The sequence below is a fragment of the Salmo salar genome, chromosome ssa06 (genome assembly GCF_905237065.1).
Source record: "Salmo salar chromosome ssa06, Ssal_v3.1, whole genome shotgun sequence".
Classification (NCBI taxonomy): domain Eukaryota; kingdom Metazoa; phylum Chordata; class Actinopteri; order Salmoniformes; family Salmonidae; genus Salmo; species Salmo salar.
In genome coordinates this window covers 5,388,695-5,413,270 of record NC_059447.1, presented here as the reverse complement: position 1 = coordinate 5,413,270, position 24,576 = coordinate 5,388,695, and the positions used below count along the sequence as shown (strand labels likewise).

Genomic DNA, 24,576 nt, shown 5'->3' with positions numbered 1-24,576 from the left:
TGAGGTCTAGAGTAGCATTTCCTATTAATCACTAGAATTGTTGTGATTGTTGTTGTTGTTGTCTGAGTTGATGTTTTATGAATTCCCCATCATCATCAGAGGGATAGTTATAACATCGTACTCTCTCCCCCTCTTCCTATTTCTCTCCTTCTCCTCCTATATCTCTCCTTCTCCTCCTCTCTTCATCTCTCCCCCTTTTCCTATCTCTCGTTCTCCTCCTGTCTTCATCTCTCCCCCTCTTTCTATATCGTTCCTTCTTTTCCTCTTCCTATATCTCTCCTTCTCCTCCTGTCCTCATCTCTCCTTCTCTTCCTATATCTCTCCTTCTCCTCCTGTCCTCATCTCTCCTTCTCCTCCTATATCTCTCCTTCTCCTCTTCTCTTCCTATATCTCTCCTTCTCCTCCTCTCTTCATCTCTCCCCCTCTTCCTATCTCTCGTTCTCCTCCTGTCTTCATCTCTCCCCCTCTTTCTATATCGTTCCTTCTTTTCCTCTTCCTATATCTCTCCTTCTCCTCCTGTCCTCATCTCTCCTTCTCTTCCTATATCTCTCCTTCTCCTCCTGTCCTCATCTCTCCTTCTCCTCCTATATCTCTCCTTCTCCTCTTCTCTTCCTATATCTCTCCTTCTCCTCCTCTCTTGATCTCTCCCTCTCTTCCTATATCTCTCTTTCTCCCTATCTTCCTGTACCTCTCCTTCTCATCTCTTCCTATATCTCTCCTTCTCCTCCTCTCTTGATCTCTTCCTCTCTTCCTATATCTCTCTTTCTCCCCCTCTTCCTGTATCTCTCCTTCTCATCTCTTCCTATATCTCTCCTTCTCCTCCTCTCTTCAACTCTCCTTCTCCTCCTCTCTTCCTATGTCTCTCCTTCTCCTCCTCTCTTCATCTCTCCTTCTCCTCCTCTCCTCATTTCTCCCTTTTCCTCTCTCTTTCTCTCCCTCTCCCTCAGCTTTGAGACCGACCCTCCGATCACTGACCCTCCAATCACAGACGACCTTCCTGTCACCGACGACGACCTTCCCAAGATGGCAGCCGACTCCGCCTCTGACGACAGCAAGTTCCTGCGGCAGGACGACGACTTCAAGAACAGTGGTGTGGGGCAGGCTGATTGGTCGGCCAAGAAGATGGTGTGGATCCCGTCAGAGAAGGAGGGTTTTGAGGCCGCCAGCATCAAGGAGGAGAAGGGAGACGATGTAAGGCTGTTACACCCCAAATGGCACCCTATTCCCTATATAGTACACTACTTTTCACCAGGGCCCTAGTGCACTATATAGTAAATCTTCCTCCTTCTCTTCCTCATCTTCCTCAACTTCTTCTTCCTCCTCCTCCTCATCCTCTTTCTCCTCTTCTTCCTCCTCCTCTTCATCTTCCTCCACTTCCTCCTAATTTTCCTCCTCTTCCTCCTGCTCCTCATCTTCCTCCTCCTCATCTTCATCATCTTCCTCCTCTTCCTCCTTCTCCTTCTCCTCCTCTTCATCTGTTTCCTCCTCTTCCTCCTTCTCCTGCTCCTCATCTTCCTCATCTTCCTCCTCCTCCTCCTCTTCCTGTTCTTCCTCCTCCTCTCTCCTCCTCTCCAGGTGCTGGTAGAGTTGGCTAACGGTAGGAAAGCGACAGTCAACAAGGATGATATCCAGAAGATGAACCCTCCTAAGTTCAGTAAGGTGGAGGACATGGCAGCTCTTACCTGTCTCAACGAGGCCTCTGTTCTCCACAACCTCAAAGAGAGGTACTTCTCCAGCCTCATCTACGTGAGTACACTCTTAGAAAGAAAGGCTTCCAAAAGGCTTCTTCAGCTGTCCCCATAGGAGAAGCCTTTTGGGTTCCATGTAGAACCCTCTGTGGAAAGGGTCCTATATGGAACCCAAAAGGGTTCTACCTGAACCCAAAAGGGTTCTACCTGGAACCCAAAAAGGGTTCTTCAAAGGGTTCTCCTATGGGGACAGCTGAAGAAACATTTTAGGTTCTAGATAGCACTTATTTGTTCACCTTTTGCTGCAGTGGGCTAAATCAGCACCACACAGTGTTTCTGGGTAGTCTTAAACAAATCTACTGTGAAACTACAGTATACACCTCAAACACATGGTTATGGACTTAAAGAAAGAAGACACCTGTACCATGTCAGATATAGAGTTTACATGTATTACATTTAGAGATTCAATCCTAATATTACACTTTATATACATCACAGAGGACTGAAATATAACAAAACTGTTTGACATAGAAACACTGAATTCTCAGCGGGTTTTTATGAATAATGTTTATAAAATGATGAAATTATAACAAATATGAATAACATTCCACCCATGAGGCCAGTAGAGGGTGATTTGGTCATCTGACTGCAGGAAAGATCTACGAGTGTATAGACAATATCCGTATACACACACACACACACACACACACACACACACACACACACACACACACACACACACACACACACACACACACACACACACACACACACACGCACGTACACACACACGTACACAGACATGCACACACACATGCACAGGTACATGCACAGGTACATACATGCACTCACATGCATAAACAATACACACACAAACATGATGTCAATGAGCAATTTGTGCTGAAGTTTTTATCATGTGTACAGAACAAAAATGATGATTTGGTTTTAAGTGTATGTTGATCCTAACCTTTCCTCTCCTCCTCCTCCTCTTCATCATCTTCCTCTTCTTCCTCTTCCTCCTTTTTCTCTCCTGCTCTCTTCCTCCTCTTGCCCCTCTCCTCCCCTCTCCACTCCTCTCCTCCTCCTCTCCTCCTCTTCTTCCATCCTCCTCCTCCCCCTCCTCCTCTCTTCCTCCTCTCCCCTCCTCCTCCTCTCCTCTTCCTCCTCTCCTCTCCTCTTCCTCCACTCCCCTCCCCTCCTCTCCCCTCCCCTCCCCTCATCTCCTCTCCCCTGCTCCTCCTACTCCTTCGCTCCTCTCCTCTCCCTTCCTCCCCCTCCTCTCCTCTCTTCTCCTCTCCTCCTCTCCTCTCCTCCTCTCCTCCTCCCCCTCCTCCCCCTCCTTCCCCCTCCTCCTCTCCTCTTCTCCTCTTCTCTCCTCCTCCTCTCTTCTCCTCTCCTCCTCCCCCTCCTTCCCCTCTTCCCCCTTCCCTCTCCTCCTCCCTCTCCCCTCCTCTCCAGACGTATTCAGGTCTGTTCTGTGTGGTGGTGAACCCCTATAAGATGCTTCCTATCTACTCAGAGAAAATCATTCAGATTTATAAGGGGAAGAAACGCCACGAGGTTCCTCCTCATATCTACTCCATCACTGATAACGCTTACAGGAACATGATGCAAGGTAAAGGGGAGAGGGACACACACACACAGACAGAGAGAGAGAGAGAGAGAGAGAGAGAGAGAGAGAGAGAGAGAGAGAGAGAGAGAGAGAGAGAGAGAGAGAGAGAGAGAGAGAGAGAGAGAGAGAGAGAGAGAGAGAGAGAGAGAGAGAGAGAGAGAGAGAGAGAGAGAGAGAGAGAGAGAGAGAGAGAGAGAGAGAGAGAGAGAGAGAGAGAGAGAGAGAGAGAGAGAGAGAGAGAGAGAGAGAGAGAGAGAGAGAGAGAGAGAGAGAGAGAGAGAGAGAGAGAGAGAGAGAGAGAGAGAGAGAGAGAGAGAGAGAGAGAGAGAGAGAGAGAGAGAGAGAGAGAGAGAGAGAGAGAGAGAGAGAGAGAGAGAGAGAGAGAGAGAGAGAGAGAGAGAGGCTTACTCTCTGTGTGTGTAATTTAATTAATGTTATAGAAACAGGACAGTTTCATTGACGACAGGCGATACAGCATTGAATGTCTAGAGATATCTGTCTGTCTGGTCTAGCAGTGGATTTAACCTCAAAACTGCCTTCCAAATGGTACCCTGGTATTCCCTATATAGTGCACTACTTTTCACCAGGGCCCTATTCCCTATATAGTGCACTATTTTTCACCAGGGCCCTATTCCCTATGTAGTGCACTACTTTTCACCAGGGCCCTATTCCCTATGTAGTGCACTACTTTTCACCAGGGCCCTATTCCCTATATAGTGCACTATTTTTCACCAGGGCTCTATTCCCTATGTAGTGCACTACTTTTCACCAGGGCCCTATTCCCTATATAGTGCACTACTTTTCAGCAGGGCCCTATTCCCTATGTAGTGCACTACTTTTCACCAGGGCCCTATTCCCTATATAGTGCACTACTTTTCAGCAGGGCCCTACTCCCTATGTAGTGCACTACTTTTCACCAGGGCCCTATTCCCTATGTAGTGCACTACTTTTCACCAGGGCCCTATTCCCTATATAGTGCACTATTTTTCACCAGGGCCCTATTCCCTATGTAGTGCACTACTTTTCACCAGGGCCCTATTCCCTATGTAGTGCACTACTTTTCACCAGGGCCCTATTCCCTATATAGTGCACTATTTTTCACCAGGGCTCTATTCCCTATGTAGTGCACTACTTTTCACCAGGGCCCTATTCCCTATATAGTGCACTATTTTTCACCAGGGCCCTATTCCCTATGTAGTGCACTACTTTTCACCAGGGCCCTATTCCCTATATAGTGCACTACTTTTCACCAGATTAAATCATATATTTGTCACATGCTTCGTGAACAACAGACTAACAGTGAAATGCTGATTTATGTTCCCAACAATGAAGAGAGAAGATGAGATAAAAATAATAATATAGAAATAATAACACAAGGAATAAATACACAATGATTAATGATAACTTAGTTATATTCACGGGGCACCAGTACCAAGTCAATGATAACTTGGTTACAGTGAGGGGAAAAAAGTATTTGATCGCCTGCTGATTTTGTACGTTTGCCCACTGACAAAGAAATGATCAGTCTATAATTTTAATGGTAGGTTTATTTGAACAGTGAGAGACAGAATAACAACAAACAAATCCAGGAAAACGCATGTCAAAAAGTTATAAAATGATTTGCATTTTAATGAGGGAAATAAGTATTTGACCCCTCTGCAAAACATGACTTAGTACTTGGTGACAAAACCCTTGTTGGCAGTCACAGAGGTCAGACGTTTCTTGTAGTTGGCCACCAGGTTTGCACACATCTCAGGAGGGATTTTGTCCCACTCCTCTTTGCAGATCTTCTCCAAGTCATTAAGGTTTCGAGGCTGACGTTTGGCAACTCGAACCTTCAGCTCCCTCCACAGATTTTCTATGGGATTAAGGTCTGGAGACTGGCTAGGCCACTCCAGGACCTTAATGTGCTTCTTCTTGAGCCACTCCTTTGTTGCCTTGGCCGTGTGTTTTGGGTCATTGTCATGCTGGAATACCCATCCACGACCCATTTTCAATGCCCTGGCTGAGGGAAGGAGGTTCTCACCCAAGGTTTGACGGTACATAGCCCCGTCCATCGTCCCTTTGATGCGGTGAAGTTGTCCTGTCCCCTTTGCAGAAAAACACCCCCAAAGCATAATGTTTCCACCTCCATGTTTGACGGTGGGGATAGTGTTCTTGGGGTCATAGGCAGCATTCCGCCTCCTCAAAACACGGCGAGTTAAGTTGATGCCAAAGAGCTCCATTTTTGTCTCATCTGACCACAACACTTTCACCCAGTTGTCCTCTGAATCATTCAGATGTTCATTGGCAAACTTCTATATGTGCTTTCTTGAGCAGGGGGACCTTGCGGGCGCTGCAGGATTTCAGTCCTTCACGGCGTATTGTGTTACCAATTGTTTTCTTGGTGACTATGGTCCCAGCTGCTTTGAGAACATTGACAAGATCCTCCCGTGTAGTTCTGGGCTGATTCCTCACCGTTCTCATGATCATTGCAACTCCATGAGGTGAGATCTTGCACGGAGCCCCAGGCCGAGGGAGATTGACAGTTCTTTTGTGTTTCTGCCATTTGCGAATAATCGCACCAACTGTTGTCACCTTCTCACCAAGCTGCTTGGCGATGGTCTTGTAGCCCATTCCAGCCTTGTGTAGGTCTACAATCTTGTCCCTGAGATCCTTGGAGAGCTCTTTGGTCTTGGCCATGGTGGAGAGTTTGGAATCTGATTGATTGCTTCTGTGGACAGGTGTCTTTTATACAGGTAACAAACTGAGATTAGGAGCACTCCCTTTAAGAGTGTGCTCCTAATCTCAGCTCATTACCTGTATAAAAGACACCTGGGAGCCAGAAATCTTTCTGATTGAGAGGGGGTCAAATACTTATTTCCCTCATTAAAATGCAAATCAATTTATAACATTTTTGACATGCATTTGTCTGGATTTTTGTTGTTGTTATTCTGTCTCTCACTGTTCAAATAAACCTACCATAAAAATTATAGACTGATCATTTCTTTGTCAGTGGGCAAACGTACTGTCAGGGCTGGCTCAAGGAAGCAGGAGAGGTAGAGTCAAGCGCAGGAGACAGTAAATTCTTGAACACACTTTTAATCCGTATGCACAAAAACAAAGAAAGTCCAAACACGGCAGGGCAGGGCGCCAAACAGATACCACGCTCCAACACCCTTATTAGACGTCCAAAATAGGGACCCAGCCCATAAATACCTCTGTGATGCTAAAACACAAAACAACCACAGGCAGAGGGAAAAAAAACCACACGTTCCTCAAGATTCCACATACCTGACAAGGAACATAATCACGCACAAACACAGACATACCTCGCTAGACTAAATAACCCCCCTACTAATAACTAAACCAAAACAGGTGCGTGCCTAACCTAGACCTAACCAACAGAAAGTGAAACAGAGGATCGATGGCAGCTAGTAGGCCGGCGACGACGACCGCCGAGCGCCGCCCGGTCGAGAAGGGGCGCCACCATCTGTCGGTGTCGTGACACGTACAAAATCAACAGGGGATCAAATACTTTTTTCCCTCACTGTATATACACGGGGTACCAGTACCTAGTCAATGATAACTTGGTTATATACACAGGGTACCAGTACCAAGTCAATGATAACTTGGCTATATACACGGGGTACCAGTACCAAGTCAATGATAACTTGGTTATATACACGGGGTACCAGTACCAAGTCAAATCAAATCAAATGTATTTATATAGCCCTTCTTACATCAGCTGATATCTCAAAGTGCTGTACAGAAACCCAGCCTAAAACCCCAAACAGCAAGCAATGCAGGTGTAGAAGCACGGTGGCTAGGAAAAACTCCCTAGAAAGGCCAATACCTAGGAAGAAACCTAGAGAGGAACCAGGCTATGAGGGGTGGCCAGTCCTCTTCTGGCTGTGTCAGGTGGAGATTATAACAGAACATGGCCAAGATGTTCAAATGTTCATAAATGACCAGCATGGTCAAATAATAATAATCACAGTTGTCGAGGGTGCAACAAGTCAGCACCTCAAGAGTAAATGTCAGTTGGCTTTTCATAGCCGATCATTGAGAGTATCTCTACCACTCCAGCTGTCTCTAGAGAGTTGAAAACAGCAGGTCTGGGACAGGTAGCACGTCCAGTGAACAGGTCAGGGTTCCATAGCCGCAGGCAGAACAGTTGAAACTGGAGCAGCAGCACAACCAGGTGGACTGGGGACAGCAAGGAGTCATCATGCCAGGTAGTCCTGAGGCATGGTCCTAGGGCTCAAGTCCTCCGAGAGAGAGAAAGAAAGAAAGAGAGAATTAGAGAGAGCATACTTAAATTCACACAGGACACCAGATAAGACAGGAGAAATACTCCAGATATAACAGACTGACCCTAGCCCCCCAACACATAAACTATTGCAGCATAAATACTGGAGGCTGAGACAGGAGGGGTCAGGAGACACTGTGGCCCATCTGATGATACCCCCGGACAGGGCCAAACAGGCAGGATATAACCCCACCCACTTTGCCAAAGCACAGCCCCCACACCACTAGAGGGATAACTTCAACCACCAACTTACCATCCTGAGACAAGGCCGAGTATAGCCCACAAAGATCTCCGCCACGGCACAACCCAAGGGGGGGCGCCAACCCAGACAGGAAGACCACGTCAGTGACTCAACCCACTCAAGTGACGCACCCCTCCTAGGGACGGCATGGAAGAACACCAATAAGCCAGTGACTCAGCCCCTTTAATAGGGTTAGAGGCAGAGAATCCCAGTGGAGGGAGGGGAACAGGCCAGGCAGAGACAGCAAGGTCTATGATAACTTATACACGGGATATACACGGGGTACCAGTACCAAGTCAATGATAACTAGGCTATATACAGTTGAAGTCGGAAGTTTACATACACTTAGGTTGGAGTCATTAAAACTCATTTTTCAACCAATCCACAAATTTCTTGTTAACAAACTATAGTTTTGGCAAGTCGGTTAGGACATCAACTTTGTGCATGACACAAGTAATTTGTCCAACAATTGTTTACAGACAGAATATTTATCTAGTGGGTCAGACATGCCTTTAAACAGCTTGGAATATTCCAGAAAAGTATGTCATGGCTTTAGAAGCTTCTGATAGGCTAATTGACATAATTTGATTCAATTGGAGGTGTACCTGTGGATGTATTTCGAGGCCTACCTTCAAACTCAGTGCCTCTTTGCTTGACATCATGGGAAAATGGGAAAATCAAAAGAAATCAGCCAAGACATCAGAAAAAAAATTGTAAACCTCCACAAGTCTGGTTCATCCTTGGGAGCCATTTCCAAACGCCTGAAGGTACCACGTTCATCTGTTCAAACAATAGTACGCAAGTATAAACACCATGGGACCACGCAGCCGTCATACTGCTCAGGAAGGAGACGTGTTCTGTCTCCTAGAGATGAACGTACTTTGGTGCAAAAATTGCAACTCAATCCCAGAACAACAGCAAAGGACCTTGTGATGATGCTGGAGGTAACAGGTACAAAAGTATATATATCCACAGTAAAATGAGTCCTATATCTACATAACCTGAAAGGCCGCTCAGCAAGGAAGAAGCCACTGCTCCAAAACCGCCATAAAAAAGCCAGACTACGGTTTGCAACTGCACATGGGGACAAAGATCGTACTTTTTGGAGAAATGTCCTCTGGTCTGATGAAACAAAAATAGAACTGTTTGGTCATAATGACCATCGTTATGTTTGGAGGAAAAAGGGAGAGGCTTGCAAGCCAAATAACACCATCCCAACCGTGAAGGACAGCATCATGTTGTGGGGGTGCTTTGCTGTAGGAGAGACTGGTGCACTTCACAAAATAGATGGCATCATGAGGGGAGAAAATTATGTGGATATATTGAAGCAACATCTCAAGACATCAGTCAGGAAGATAAAGCTTGGTCGCAAATGGGTCTTCCAAATGGACAATGACCCCAAGCATACTTCCAAAGTTGTGGCAAAAATGGCTTAAGGACAACAAAGTCAAGGTATTGGAGTGGTCATCACAAAGCCCTGACCTCAATCCTATAGAAAATTTGTGGGAAGAACTGAAAAAGTGTGTGCGAGCAAGGAGACCTACAAACCTGACTCAGTTACACCAGCTCTGTCAGGAGGAATGGGCCAAAATTCACCCAACTTATTGTGGGAAGCTTGTGGAAGGCTACCCGAAATGTTTGACCCAAGTTAAACAATTTAAAGGCAATGCTACCAAATACTAATTGATTGTATGTAAACTTCTGACCCACTGGGAATGTGATGAAAGAAATAAAACCTGAAATAAATAATTCTCTCTACTATTATTCTGACATTTCACATTCTTAAAATAAGTGGTGATCCTAACTGACCTAAGACAGGGAATTTTTACTAGGATTAAATGTCAGGATTTGTGAAAAACTGATCTTAAATGTATTTGGCTAAGGTGTATGTAAACTTCCCAATTCAACTGTAGATATGTAAATATAGGTAGTGGTAAAGTGACTAGGCAACAGGATAACGATTAAACAGAACTATTTTGGGTTCCATGTAGAACCCTTTCCACAGAGTGTACTACATGGAACCCAAAAGGGTTCTACCTAGAACCAAAAGTAGTGCATTATTTAGGGAATAGGATACAATTTCAGACAGAACCTAAATCCTACTGGTCCAGTTTCCAGCCATCAGTAGGGGGTGATCGCCAAAATACCCAGACATGGAGTCTGTCTGTGTGTGTTAAGTTGTGTGTGTGTGTGTGTGTGTGTGTGTGTGTGTGTGTGTGTGTGTGTGTGTGTGTGTGTGTGTGTGTGTGTGTGTATGTGTGTGTGTGTGTGTTTGTGTATCAAAATACCCATACATGGAGCAGGTTACCAAGGTTACCTTCCTCCAGTAGCCCTCTCCATCCCCCTGCTATTTTTAGCCAATATTGAGTGACAGAGAAGTTAATCTGGTGCAGAAATAGATGTAGGAAGATTTAGGAAGCTGTTCCTAGCCTCTAGTCTTTCCTCTATGTGTGAGTGAACAGAGCACCTTAAGTTCATGTTTGGTGTGTTCAGCTTGGCTTCAACTGTCCTGCCTTAACCCATCTCTCTCCCTCTGTTTCCCTTCTCTCCTTCTATCTCTCTCCCACTCCTTCCCTCTCTTTCTCTCTCTCTCTCCCCTCCCTCTCCCCATCACTCTCTGTCTCTCTCTCTCTCTCTCTCCTCAACCTCACCCTCTCTCCATCTCCCTCCTTCCCTATCTCTCCCTCCCGCTCCCCCTCCCTCCCTCCCTCCGTACCTCCCTTTCTCTCTGTCTTTCTCCACAGAGCGTGAGGACCAGTCAATTCTGTGCACGTGAGTCCAAATCTCAAACACAGACATATTTTTTCCAACACATGAACTTGTTGCCCCTTGTACCAGGGATGCGTCCCAAATGTAACCTTATCCCATGACCTTGGGACTATCAGGTTTTACCTGAGCTAAGCATTGTTCTGAGATTTTGAGCATCAATGTTTTCACATCTCAGAATTGTTTTGCTCACTCTTAGAATACAGGGTTCTAAAAGGGTTCTTCGGCTGTCCCCATATGAGAACCCTTTTTTGGTTCCAGGTAGAACCCTTTTGGGGTTCTAACCCCCTGTCTCTCTCCTCCCTAACCCCCTGTCCCTCTCCTCTCTAACCCCCTGTCCCTCTCCTCTCTAACCCCCTGTCCCTCTCCTCTCTAACCCCCTGTCTCTCTCCTCTCTAACCCCCTGTCCCTCTCCTCTCTAACCCCCTGTCTCTCTCCTCTCTAACCCCCTGTCCCTCTCCTCTCTAACCCCCTGTCTCTCTCCTCTCTACTCCACCAGAGGTGAGTCTGGACCCCTGTCCCTCTCCTCCCTAACCCCTGTCCCTCTCCTCTCTAACCCTCTGTCCCTCTCCTCTCTAACCCCCTGTCTCTCTCCTCTCTAACCCCCTGTCTCTCTCCTCTCTAACCCCCTGTCTCTCTCCTCTCTACTCCACCAGAGGTGAGTCTGGACCCCTGTCCCTCTCCTCCCTAACCCCCTGTCCCTCTCCTCCCTAACCCCCTGTCCCTCTCCTCTCTAACCCCCTGTCTCTCTCCTCTCTACTCCACCAGAGGTGAGTCTGGACCCCTGTCCCTCTCCTCCCTAACCCCCTGTCCCTCTCCTCTCTAACCCCCTGTCTCTCTCCTCCCTAACCCCCTGTCCCTCTCCTCTCTAACCCCCTGTCTCTCTCCTCTCTACTCCACCAGAGGTGAGTCTGGACCCCTGTCCCTCTCCTCCCTAACCCCTGTCCCTCTCCTCTCTAACCCCCTGTCTCTCTCCTCTCTACTCCACCAGAGGTGAGTCTGGACCCCTGTCCCTCTCCTCTCTAACCCCTGTCTCTCTCCTCTCTAACCCCCTGTCCCTCTCCTCTCTAACCCCCTGTCTCTCTCCTCTCTAACCCCCTGTCTCTCTCCTCTCTAACCCCCTGTCCCTCTCCTCTCTAACCCCCTGTCTCTCTCCTCTCTAACCCCCTGTCTCTCTCCTCTCTACCCCACCAGAGGTGAGTCTGGACCCCTGTCCCTCTCCTCTCTAACCCCCTGTCTCTCTCCTCTCTACCCCACCAGAGGTGAGTCTGGAGCGGGGAAGACAGAGAACACGAAGAAGGTGATCCAGTATCTGGCGGTGGTGGCTTCCTCTCACAAGGGCAGCAAGAAGGACACTGGAGCTGTGAGTGTTACCTCTAGTGTACAATACAATATGATACACTATAATACACTGGAGCTGTGTTACCTCTAGTGTACAATACAATATGATACACTATAATACACTGGAGCTGTGTTACCCTAGGGTTGCAAAACTTTCCCAAATTTTCCAGAAATCCTGGATGGAAGTTTCCTGGAATCAGGATGGAATAAGCAGGGCATCTGGGAATCATCCAACTGGGATTTCTGAAAAACCTGGGAATTTACAGGAATTTTTACAACCCCTACCTCTTCTGTACTCTGCTAAACACATTCAAAACAATGTGACTTGTTTAGTCCCTCAGAGGATAGCAGCAGATATTGAGACTTGTTTAGTCCCTCAGAGGATAGCAGCAGATATTGTGACTTGTTTAGTCCCTCAGAGGATAGCAGCAGATATTGAGACTTGTTTAGTCCCTCAGAGGATAGCAGCAGATATTGAGACTTGTTTAGTCCCTCAGAGGATAGCAGCAGATATTGTGACTTGTTTAGTCCCTCAGAGGATAGCAGCAGATATTGAGACTTGTTTAGTCCCTCAGAGGATAGCAGCAGATATTGAGACTTGTTTAGTCCCTCAGAGGATAGCAGCAGATATTGTGACTTGTTTAGTCCCTCAGAGGATAGCAGCAGATATTGTGACTTGTTTAGTCCCTCAGAGGATAGCAGCAGATATTGAGACTTGTTTAGTCCCTCAGAGGATAGCAGCAGATATTGAGACTTGTTTAGTCCCTCAGAGGATAGCAGCAGATATTGAGACTTGTTTAGTCCCTCAGAGGATAGCAGCAGATATTGAGACTTGTTTAGTCCCTCAGAGGATAGCAGCAGATATTGAGACTTGTTTAGTCCCTCAGAGGATAGCAGCAGATATTGTGACTTGTTTAGTCCCTCAGAGGATAGCAGCAGATATTGTGACTTGTTTAGTCCCTCAGAGGATAGCAGCAGATATTGAGACTTGTTTAGTCCCTCAGAGGATAGCAGCAGATATTGTGACTTGTTTAGTCCCTCAGAGGATAGCAGCAGATATTGTGACTTGTTTAGTCCCTCAGAGGATAGCAGCAGATATTGTGACTTGTTTAGTCCCTCAGAGGATAGCAGCAGATATTGTGACTTGTTTAGTCCCTCAGAGGATAGCAGCAGATATTGTGACTTGTTTAGTCCCTCAGAGGATAGCAGCAGATATTGGGACTTGTTTAGTCCCTCAGAGGATAGCAGCAGATATTGAGTTGATGGGAATTGAACTGAAATGTCTAAACTGTGTAACCCTTCTGTTTTAATTGAGAAGAGTGCTCATAAGAGACTGTACTTTTATCAATGTGATAACAAAACATTTCTTTAACAATGAGACATTTCTGTGTGACATTTTTGTTGTGTGACAGGATGCACCAACACTAGTCAAGGTATGACAAGTCTTTCTGTGGTGTGGGCTATGCAGACTACTGTAACCTTAACCTCTTGGGGCTAGGTGGGACGCTAGCGTGCCACCCGTGGTGCACTCCATCAACAGCAGGTGCATTTCAAGAGCGGCAAATTTGAATCCAAATAAATGTCAAAATTCAAATTTTTCAAAAATACAACTATTTTACACCATTTGAAAGATAAACATCTCCTTAATCTAACCACGTTTTACGATTTCAAAAAGGTTTTACGGCGAAAGCATAAATTTAGAGTATGTTAGGACAGTACATTTACAAGAGTTGTGTGTAATGTTTTGTCAAGTCAAAGACAGGGTCACCAAAACCATAAAACCAGCTAAAATGATGCACTAACCTTTTACAATCTCCATCAGATGACACTCCTAGGACATTATGTTAGACAATGCATGCATTTTTAGTTCTATCAAGTTTATATTTATATCCAAAAACAGCGTTTTACTATGGCATTGATGTTGAGGAAATCGTTTCCCTCCAATAACCGGCAGTCAAGTCAGCGTCAGAAATTAAATAATTAAAATTAGAAAACATTGGTAAAATATTATATTGTCATTTAAAGAATTATAGATTTACATCTCTTGAACGCAATCAACTTGCCAGATTTAAAAATAACCTTACTGGGAAATCACACTTTGCAATAATCTGAGCACTGCGCCCAGAAAAATACGCGTTGCGATACAGACTAGACGTCATGTTGGGGAGATCTAAAATCGAAAATACTATGTAAATAATCCATTACCTTTGATTCTCTTCATCAGATGTCACTTCCAGGTATCACAGGTCCATAACGAATGTAGTTTTGTTCAAAAAAGCTCATCATTTATGTCCAAAAATCTCCGTCTCGTTAGCACATGATGTAAGCCAGCCGGACTTCTCGTCATGAACGAGGGGAAAAAATATATTTCCGTTCGTTCAAACATGTCAAACGTTGTATAGCATAAATCATTAGGGCCTTTTTTAACCAGAACATGAATAATATTCAAGGTGGACGAATGCATACTCTTTTATAACGTATTGGAACGAGGGTACCCAACATGAACTCGCGCGCCAGGTGTCTAGTGGGACATCATCGTTCCATGGCTCTTGTTCGGTCAGATCTCCCTCCAGAAGACTCAAAACACTTTGTAAAGGCTGGTGACATCTAGTGGAAGCAATAGGAAGTGCCAAAATATTCCTCAGCCCCTGTGTTTTTCAATGGGATAGGTTTAAAGTCAATACAACACATCAGGTATCCACTTCCTGTCAGAAAATGTCTCAGGGTTTTGCCTGCCAAATGAGTTCTGTTATACTCACAGACACCATTCAAACAGTTTTGGAAACTTTAGAGTGTTTTCTATCCATATATAATAAGTATATGCATATTCTAGTTACTGGGTAGGATTAGTAACCAGATTAAATCGGGTACATTTTTTTTATCCAGACGTGCAAATGCTGCCCCCTAGACCCAACAGGTTAACTGACTGTGTGGTAGAAACTACTGTTGGTCTGGTTGGTGGACTGCTTCCTCTTCTCTTTGTGGTGTGGGCTATGCAGACTACTGTAACCTTAACTGACTGTGTGGTAGAAACTACTGTTGGTCTGGTTGGTGGACTGCTTCCTCTTCAGTTTGTGGTGTGGGCTATGCAGACTACTGTAACCTTAACTGACTGTGTGGTAGAAACTACTGTTGGTCTGGTTGGTGGACTGCTTCCTCTTCAGTTTGTGGTGTGGGCTATGCAGACTACTGTAACCTTAACTGACTGTGTGGTAGAAACTACTGTTGGTCTGGTTGGTGGACTGCTTCCTCTTCAGTTTGTGGTGTGGGCTATGCAGACTACTGTAACCTAACTCTAAGTCCTGCTATGGACCCCCCCCCCCCCTCCCCAGTAGTTCTATATTCAATACTGATAGCCAATGAGCGGTACTCTAAGTCCTGCTATGGACCCCCCCCCCTCCCCAGTAGTTCTATATTCAATACTGATAGCCAATGAGCTGTACTCTAAGTCCTGCTATGGACCCCCCCCTCCCCAGTAGTTCTATATTCAATACTGATAGCCAATGAGCTGTACTCTAAGTCCTGCTATGGACCCCCCCTCCTCCCCAGTAGTTCTATATTCAATACTGATAGCCAATGAGCTGTACTCTAAGTCCTGCTATGGACCCCCCCCCTCCCCCCAGTAGTTCTATATTCAATACTGATAGCCAATGAGCTGTACTCTAAGTCCTGCTATGGATCCCCCCCTCCCCAGTAGTTCTATATCCAATACTGATAGCCAATGAGCTGTACTCTAAGTCCTGCTATGGACCCCCCCCTCCCCAGTAGTTCTATATTCAATACTGATAGCCAATGAGCTGTACTCTAAGTCCTGCTATGGACCCCCCCCCTCCCCGTAGTTCTATATTCAATACTGATAGCCAATGAGCCGTACTCTAAGTCCTGCTATGGACCCCCCCTCCCCAGTAGTTCTATATTCAATACTGATAGCCAATGAGCTGTAATCTAAGTCTTGCTATGGACCCCCCCAGTAGTTCTATATTCAATACTGATAGCCAATGAGCTGTACTCTAAGTCCTGCTATGGACTCCTCCCAGTTCCATATTCATATTCTATATATTCTATATTCCCCTTACCCAATCACAGAAGAAGACAGTTTCGGGTTCATAGCAGAAAAAGGAGAATAGAAGAATACTTTATTGTGTATCATAATACGTTATGCCAGGTTATAATACGTTATGCCAGGTTATGCCAGGTTATGATATGTTATGCCAGGTTATGATACATTACGCCAGGTTATGATACATTACGCCAGGTTATGATACGTTATGCCAGGCTATGATACGTTATAATAGGTTATGCCAGGTTATAATACGTTATGCCAGGTTATAATACGTTATGCCAGGTTATAATACGTTATGCCAGGTTATGATATGTTATAACAGGTTATGCCTGGTTATAATATGTTGTGCCAGGTTATAATACATTATGCCAGGTTATGATACATCATGCCAGGTTATAATACATTATGCCAGGTTAGACCAGGTTCCAATACGTTATGCCAGGTTATAAAACGTTATGCCAGGTTATAAAACGTTATGCCAGGTTATGCCAGATTTTAATACATTATGCCAGGTTATAATACATTATGCCAGGTTATAATTCATTATAATACATTATGCCAGGTAATAATGCATTATAATATGTTATGCCAGGTTATAATGCATTATAATACATTATACCAGGTTATAATACATTATAATAGGTTATAATGATCACATCATCCTCTGCCTCCTCTGTAGGAGAAGCCAGAGAAGCCTGGGTCTCTGGCCTATGTGAGTATGAGAGTAGCACCCTATTCCCTATTTAGTGCACTACTTTTGACCACCGCCTATAGAGGTCTGGTAAAAAAAGTGCACTGCATATGTAATAGGGTGCCATTTGGGAGTTCAGAGCTGCATGCTAGCTAGCGTGTCACACCTACATTTGATTAAACGATATGATCAATCTCTCCTCTCCTATAGCATGTGAACACTATTAACTGTTGACGGACCTCTCTGTGTGTTAGAAAGTAGTGGCCTGTATGGCATTTAAAATAGTGTGTGAAACATCAGTCACCCCATAATAATCTTTTCACTAATCTCTCTGAGTGGTTGCTATGCTACATCTCACTGACTGTGTTTTGCTCTGTGTCTGTTGCACTGCTTTGTAGTGTGCTAAAAAAAGGTGTGTCTCAGTTGTCCATTTCTTTCTTGTTGTACAGTGTAACGGAACTTGTGTTGTTTTGTTGTGTGACATCATTCTTTGGTAATATGCATGAAGTGGAATAATAATTGTGATGTCACAGATATGTGATTGTTTTTCCTCCTTTCCCCCGTTTGCCCTCCAGGGGGAGCTAGAGAAGCAGCTGCTGCAGGCTAACCCCATCCTGGAAGCCTTCGGCAACGCCAAGACCATCAAGAACGACAACTCCTCACGATTCGTAATTAACTCACAGTTTACACACACTCAGACACTATTACACACTCAGACACTATTACACACACTCAGACACTATAACACACTCAGACACTATTACACACTCAGACACTATTACACACACTCAGACACTATTACACACTCAGACACTATTACACACTCAGACACTATTACACACACTCAGACACTATTACACACACTCAGACACTATTACACACACTCAGACACTATTACACACACTCAGACACTATTACACACTCAGACACTATTACACACTCACACACTATTACACACTCAGACACTATTACACACTCAGACACTATTACACACTCACACTCTATTACACACACTCAGACACTATTACACACTCAGACACTATTACACACTCAGACACTATAACACACTCAGACACTATTACACACTCAGACACTATTACACACACTATTACACACACTATTACACACTCAGACACTATTACACACTCACACTCTATTACACACTCAGACACTATTACACACTCAGACACTATAACACACTCAGACACTATTACACACACTCAGACACTATTACACACTCAGACACTATTACACACTCAGACACTATTACACACTCAGACACTATTACACACTCAGACACTATTACACACTCACACTCTATTACACACACTCAGACACTATTACAGACACTCAGACACTATTACAGACACTCAGACACTATTACACACTCAGACACTATTACACACACTTTTCAAACGAAACTATATATATTTAAAAAATGTCAAATTAAATTCATTCATTCCTTCGCTCTCTCCACATTACTACTAACTTAATTAACCTACTAACTTACTACTAACTTAATTAACTTAATTAAAGCTTTTAACTAGGACCCAGATTCTTTCCCTGTTTGATTATGTAGTCAGGAAAATCTCCTGGCCCTTGTTATTATAATACAGACTGCTATTCCTTGTTATTATAATACAGACTGTTATTCCTTGTTATTATAATACAGACTGTTATTCCTTGTTATTATAATACAGACTGTTATTCCTTGTTATTATAATACAGACTGCTATTCCTTGTTATTATAATACAGACTGCTATTCCTTGTTATTATAATACCGACTGCTATTCCTTGTTATTATAATACCGACTGTTATTCCTTGTTATTATAATACAGACTGCTATTCCTTGTTATTATAATACAGACTGCTATTCCTTGTTATTATAATACAGACTGTTATTCCTTGTTATTATAATACAGACTGCTATTCCTTGTTATTATAATACAGACTGTTATTCCTTGTTATTATAATACAGACTGTTATTTTAGTGATATCATGACATCTATCAAGAGCTCAGTCCTCACATATACAGTATCCTACATATCTCTCCTCACATATACAGTATCCTACATATCTCTCCTCACATATACAGTATCCTACATATCTCTCCTCACATATACAGTATCCAACATATCTCTCCTCACATATACAGTATCCTACATATCTCTCCTCACATATACAGTATCCAACATATCTCTCCTCACATATACAGTATCCTACATATCTCTCCTCACATATACAGTATCCTACATATCTCTCCTCACATATACAGTATCCTACATATCTCTCCTCACATATACAGTATCCTACATATCTCTCCTCACATATACAGTATCCTACATATCTCTCCTCACAGGGCAAGTTTATTAAGCTCAACTTTGACGTGACCGGATTCCTCGTTGGAGCCAACATCGATACCTGTATCCTCATGAAGTATACTTTCTATAAATATACCAACTTTGGGCTCCTTATAGAGATGTATTGTAGTGTTTATCAAATTCATGTTTTAGAGATTTGGGAGATATTATAACACACAAAAGGGACAGTTTCCCGGACACAGATTAAACCTAGTCCTGGACTAAAAAGCATGTTCAATTAAGAATGTATATTTATATTTCATGTGTGTCGGGGGAAACTGGCCCAACGTAAAATGCAGTGTCTTGTTCCTGCACCACAGAGTTTTTTGTCTTTAACCCTCCCTTGTCCACCAGACCTGCTGGAGAAGTCTCGCTGTATCCGCCAAGCCAAGATAGAGAGAGCCTTCCATATCTTTTACTACATGGTGGCCGGGGCGAAGGACCAACTAAAGGGTGAGGAGATGGATAGATGGAATGATGGATGGACAGGCCAGGATTGGTCGTTTCTCCTAAACAAGGGTCGGCAATCATTTTGTCTCGAGAGCCACATCGGGATTTCAGAATTCTGGGTCGAGCCCACCCCTGTCCTAGATAGTTATGCTGATTTAAAGGACAGGTCTGAAACGACTTTCTGTCTCTATATAGAGAAGCTGTTGCAGGGGGGTTTCAGTGTGTATCGTTTACTGGTAGCAGTAAACACTGAGTGTACAAAACATTAAGAACACCTTCCTAATATTGAGTTGAACCCAACACCTCCTTTACCCTCAGAACAGCCTCAATTCATCAGACCATGGACTCTACATGGTGTTGAAAGTGTTCCACAGGGATGCTGGCCCATGTTGACTAAAATGCTTCCCACAGTTGTGTCCAGTTGGCTGGATGTCCTTTGGGTGGTGGACCATTCTTGATACACACAGGAAACTGTTGAGTGTGAAAAACCCAGCAGCGTTGCAGTTCTTGACACAAACCGGTGCGCCTGGTACCTACTACCATACCCCGTTCAAAGGCACTTAAATATTTTGTCTTGCCCATTCACCCTCTGGATGGCACACATACACAATCCATGTCTCAATTGTCTCAAGGCTTAAAAATCCTTGTCTCCACCTCTTCATCTTTAACCCGTCTCCTCCCCTTCATCTTTAACCCGTCTCCTCCCCTTCATCTTTAACCCGTCTCCTCCCCTTCATCTTTAACCCGTCTCCTCCCCTTCATCTTTAACCCGTCTCCTCCCCTTCATCTTTAACCCGTCTCCTCCCCTTCATCTTTAACCCGTCTCCTCCCCTTCATCTTTAACCCGTCTCCTCCCCTTCATCTTTAACCCGTCTCCTCCCCTTCATCTTTAACCCGTCTCCTCCCCTTCATCTTTAACCCGTCTCCTCCCCTTCATCTTTAACCCGTCTCCTCCCCTTCATCTTTAACCCGTCTCCTCCCCTTCATCTTTAACCCGTCTCCTCCCCTTCATCTTTAACCCGTCTCCTCCCCTTCATCTTTAACCCGTCTCCTCCCCTTCATCTTTAACCCGTCTCCTCCCCTTCATCTTTAACCCGTCTCCTCCCCTTCATCTTTAACCCGTCTCCTCCCCTTCATCTTTAACCCGTCTCCTCCCCTTCATCTTTAACCCGTCTCCTCCCCTTCATCTTTAACCCGTCTCCTCCCCTTCATCTTTAACCCGTCTCCTCCCCTTCATCTTTAACCCGTCTCCTCCCCTTCATCTTTAACCCGTCTCCTCCCCTTCATCTTTAACCCGTCTCCTCCCCTTCATCTTTAACCCGTCTCCTCCCCTTCATCTTTAACCCGTCTCCTCCCCTTCATCTTTAACCCGTCTCCTCCCCTTCATCTTTAACCCGTCTCCTCCCCTTCATCTTTAACCCGTCTCCTCCCCTTCATCTTTAACCCGTCTCCTCCCCTTCATCTTTAACCCGTCTCCTCCCCTTCATCTACACTGACTGAAGTGGATTTAACAAGTGACATCAATAAGGGATCATATCTTTCACCTGGATTCACCTGGTCAGTCTGTGTCATGGAAAGAGTTGTGTATACTCAGTGTGTCTTATTGCTATTATAAACTGGTTACCAACATAATTAGAGAAGTAAAAATACATGTTTTATCATACCTGTGGTATACGGTCTGATATACCACGACTGTTAGCCAATCAGCATTCAGGGCTGGAACCACCCAGTTTATAATGTCTGATCTACCATGGCTTTTAGCCAATCAGCATCCAGGACACAAACTACCCAGTTTATAATAATATCATAAATATTATATACTGGGTGGTTCGAGCCCTGAATGCTGATTGGCTGACAGCCATGGTATATCAGACCGTATACCACAGGTATGAGAAAACATGTATTTTTACTGCTCTAATTACATTGGTAACCAGTTTATAATAGCATTAAGGCACCTCGGGGGTTTGTAGTATATGGCCAGTATCCCACGGCTAAGGGCTGTGTCCAGGCACTCCACGTTGCGTTGTGCGTAAGAACAACCCTTAGCCGTGGTATATTGGTCATATGTCACACCTCCTCAGGCCTTATTGTTTAATTATATAGTGTATAAACCATACAGCTCCTCCTCTCCTGTCTGTCCCCGTATAGAGGAGCTGTTACTGGAGGATTTTGGGGACTACCGGTTCCTGGTGGCAGGTCATGTGGAGGTGCCTGGTCAGGAAGATGATGAGATGTTCATAGAAACACTGGAGGCCATGGAGATCATGGGTTTCTCTGAGGACGAGAGGACAGGTACTGGGGAAGAGGAGGGCTGTCTCTGAGGACGAGAGGACAGGTACTGGGGGAAGGGGAGGGCTGTCTCTGAGGATGAGAGGACAGGTACTGGGGGAAGGGGAGGGCTGTCTCTGAGGATGAGAGGACAGGTACTGGGGGAAGGGGAGGGCTGTCTCTGAGGACGAGAGGACAGGTACTGGGGGAAGGGGAGGGCTGTCTCTGAGGACGAGAGGACAGGTACTGGGGGAAGAGGAGGGCTGTCTCTGAGGACGAGAGGACAGGTACTGGGGGAAGGGGAGGGCTGTCTCTGAGGACGAGAGGACAGGTACTGGGGGAAGGGGAGGGCTGTCTCTGAGGACGAGAGGACAGGTACTGGGGGAAGGGGAGGGCTGTCTCTGAGGACGAGAGGACAGGTACTGGGGGAAGGGGAGGGCTGTCTCTGAGGACGAGAGGACAGGTACTGGGGGAAGAGGAGGGCTGTCTCTGAGGACGAGAGGACAGGTACTGGGGGAAGGGGAGGGCTGTCTCTGAGGACGAGAGGACAGGTACTGGGGGAAGGGGAGGGCTGTCTCTGAGGATGAGAGGACAGGTACTGGGGGAAGAGGAGGGCTGTCTCTGAGGACGAGAGGACAGGTACTGGGGGAAGGGGTGGGCTGTCTCTGAGGACGAGAGGACAGGTACTGGAGGAAGGGGAGGGCTGTCTCTGAGGACGAGAGGACAGGTACTGGGGGAAGGGGAGGGCTGTCTCTGAGGACGAGAGGACAGGTACTGGGGGAAGGGGAGGGCTGTCTCTGAGGATGAGAGGACAGGTACTGGGGGAAGGGGAGGGCTGTCTCTGAGGATGAGAGGACAGGTACTGGGGGAAGGGGAGGGCTGTCTCTGAGGACGAGAGGACAGGTACTGGGGGGAAGGGGAGGGCTGTCTCTGAGGATGAGAGGACAGGTACTGGAGGAAGGGGAGGGCTGTCTCTGAGGATGAGAGGACAGGCACTGGGGGAAGGGGAGGGCTGTCTCTGAGGACGAGAGGACAGGTACTGGGGGAAGGGGAGGGCTGTCTCTGAGGACCAGGGGATAGATACTAGAGGGAAGAGGAGGGCTGTCTGGCTTTTAGTCTATCATTCTCTTTCTCCACCTCACTTTGTCTTTCTCTGTCCGTCTGTCATTCTCTCTCTCGTTCTATCTCTCTTGAGGACGAGGGGATAGGTAGGGGTAGGGCTTTCTCTCTTACTGCTGTCTCTCTCAGTGATGTCTGTCTCTCTCTCTCCTCCCACTCTCCTCTCATCCCTCACTCCTCTCCTCTCTCTAGGCATGATGAAGGTGGTCTCCACTGTGCTCCAGCTGGGGAACATTAAGTTCAACAAGGAGAGGAACAATGAGCAGGCCACCATGCCCGACAACACAGGTAATACATGACATCACACAGGTAGTAGCAGCACATGTGAGACATGACATCACACAGGTAGGAGCAACACAGGTGAGACATGACATCACACAGGTAGGAGCAACACAGGTGAGACATGACATCACACAGGTAGTAGCAGCACATGTGAGACATGACATCACACAGGTAGGAGCAACACAGGTGAGACATGACATCACACAGGTAGTAGCAGCACATGTGAGACATGACATCACACAGGTAGGAGCAACACAGGTGAGACATGACATCACACAGGTAGTAGCAGCACATGTGAGACATGACATCACACAGGTAGGAGCAACACAGGTGAGACATGACATCACACAGGTAGTAGCAGCACATGTGAGACATGACATCACACAGGTAGGAGCAGCACATGTGAGACATGACATCACACAGGTAGTAGCAGCACATGTGAGACATGACATCACACAGGTAGGAGAAACACAGGTGAGACATGACATCACAAGGGTAGTAAGAACACAGGTGTGACATGACATCACAAAGGTAGGAACAACACAGGTGAGACATGACATCACACAGGTAGGAGCAACACAGGTAACAACAGAGTTTGTTCACAATAACACAAGATTGAAAATACAGTTTACATTTAGCACAGTTAACACAGAGAGGAAAGCACAGGTAAGAAAGACAGCAGGTAACATACCACTAACACAGGTAAGAAAGACAACAGGTAACATACCACTAACACAGTTATGAAAGACAACAGGTAACATACCACTAACACAGGTAAGAAAGACAGCAGGTAACATTCCACTAACACAGGTAAGAAAGACAACAGGTAACATACCACTAACACAGTTATGAAAGACAACAGGTAACATACCACTAACACAGGTAAGAAAGACAGCAGGTAACATACCACTAACACAGGTAAGAAAGATAACAGGTAACATACCACTAACACAGGTAAGAAAGACAACAGGTAACATTCCACTAACACAGGTAAGAAAGATAACAGGTAACATACCACTAACACAGGTAAGAAAGACAACAGGTAACATACCACTAACACAGGTAAGAAAGACAACAGGTAACATACCACTAACACAGTTATGAAAGACAGCAGGTAACATACCACTAACACAGGTAAGAAAGACAACAGGTAACATACCACTAACACAGGTAAGAAAGACAACAGGTAACATACCACTAACACAGGTAAGAAAGATAACAGGTAACATACCACTAACACAGGTATGAAAGATAACAGGTAACATACCACTAACACAGGTAAGAAAGACAGCAGGTAACATACCACTAACACAGGTAAGAAAGATAACAGGTAACATACCACTAACACAGGTAAGAAAGATAACAGGTAACATACCACTAACACAGGTATGAAAGATAACAG

At 45.3% G+C, this 24,576-nt stretch overlaps 1 protein-coding gene across 3 annotated transcripts in view; it reads left to right on the top strand.

The window, feature by feature from the left end:
- Positions 1-24,576, top strand: part of LOC106606313 (myosin-11) — a 70,964-nt gene that overhangs the window by 2,971 nt on the left and 43,417 nt on the right. The window contains exons 2-12 of one of the 3 annotated variants that reach the window (XM_045719623.1): positions 948-1,191; positions 1,576-1,746; positions 3,147-3,303; positions 10,577-10,604; positions 11,859-11,961; positions 16,682-16,714; positions 17,269-17,361; positions 19,055-19,118; positions 19,410-19,508; positions 21,654-21,797; positions 23,085-23,180. In XM_045719623.1, the coding sequence (XP_045575579.1) occupies positions 1,024-1,191; positions 1,576-1,746; positions 3,147-3,303; positions 10,577-10,604; positions 11,859-11,961; positions 16,682-16,714; positions 17,269-17,361; positions 19,055-19,118; positions 19,410-19,508; positions 21,654-21,797; positions 23,085-23,180 (1,156 nt within the window). In that variant the 5' untranslated portion in view covers positions 948-1,023. Of the gene's footprint in view, positions 1-947; positions 1,192-1,575; positions 1,747-3,146; positions 3,304-10,576; positions 10,605-11,858; positions 11,962-13,351; positions 13,373-16,681; positions 16,715-17,268; positions 17,362-19,054; positions 19,119-19,409; positions 19,509-21,653; positions 21,798-23,084; positions 23,181-24,576 lie in introns of all 3 variants that reach the window. The other 2 variants (XM_045719624.1, XM_045719625.1) reach the window with 2 other exon arrangements.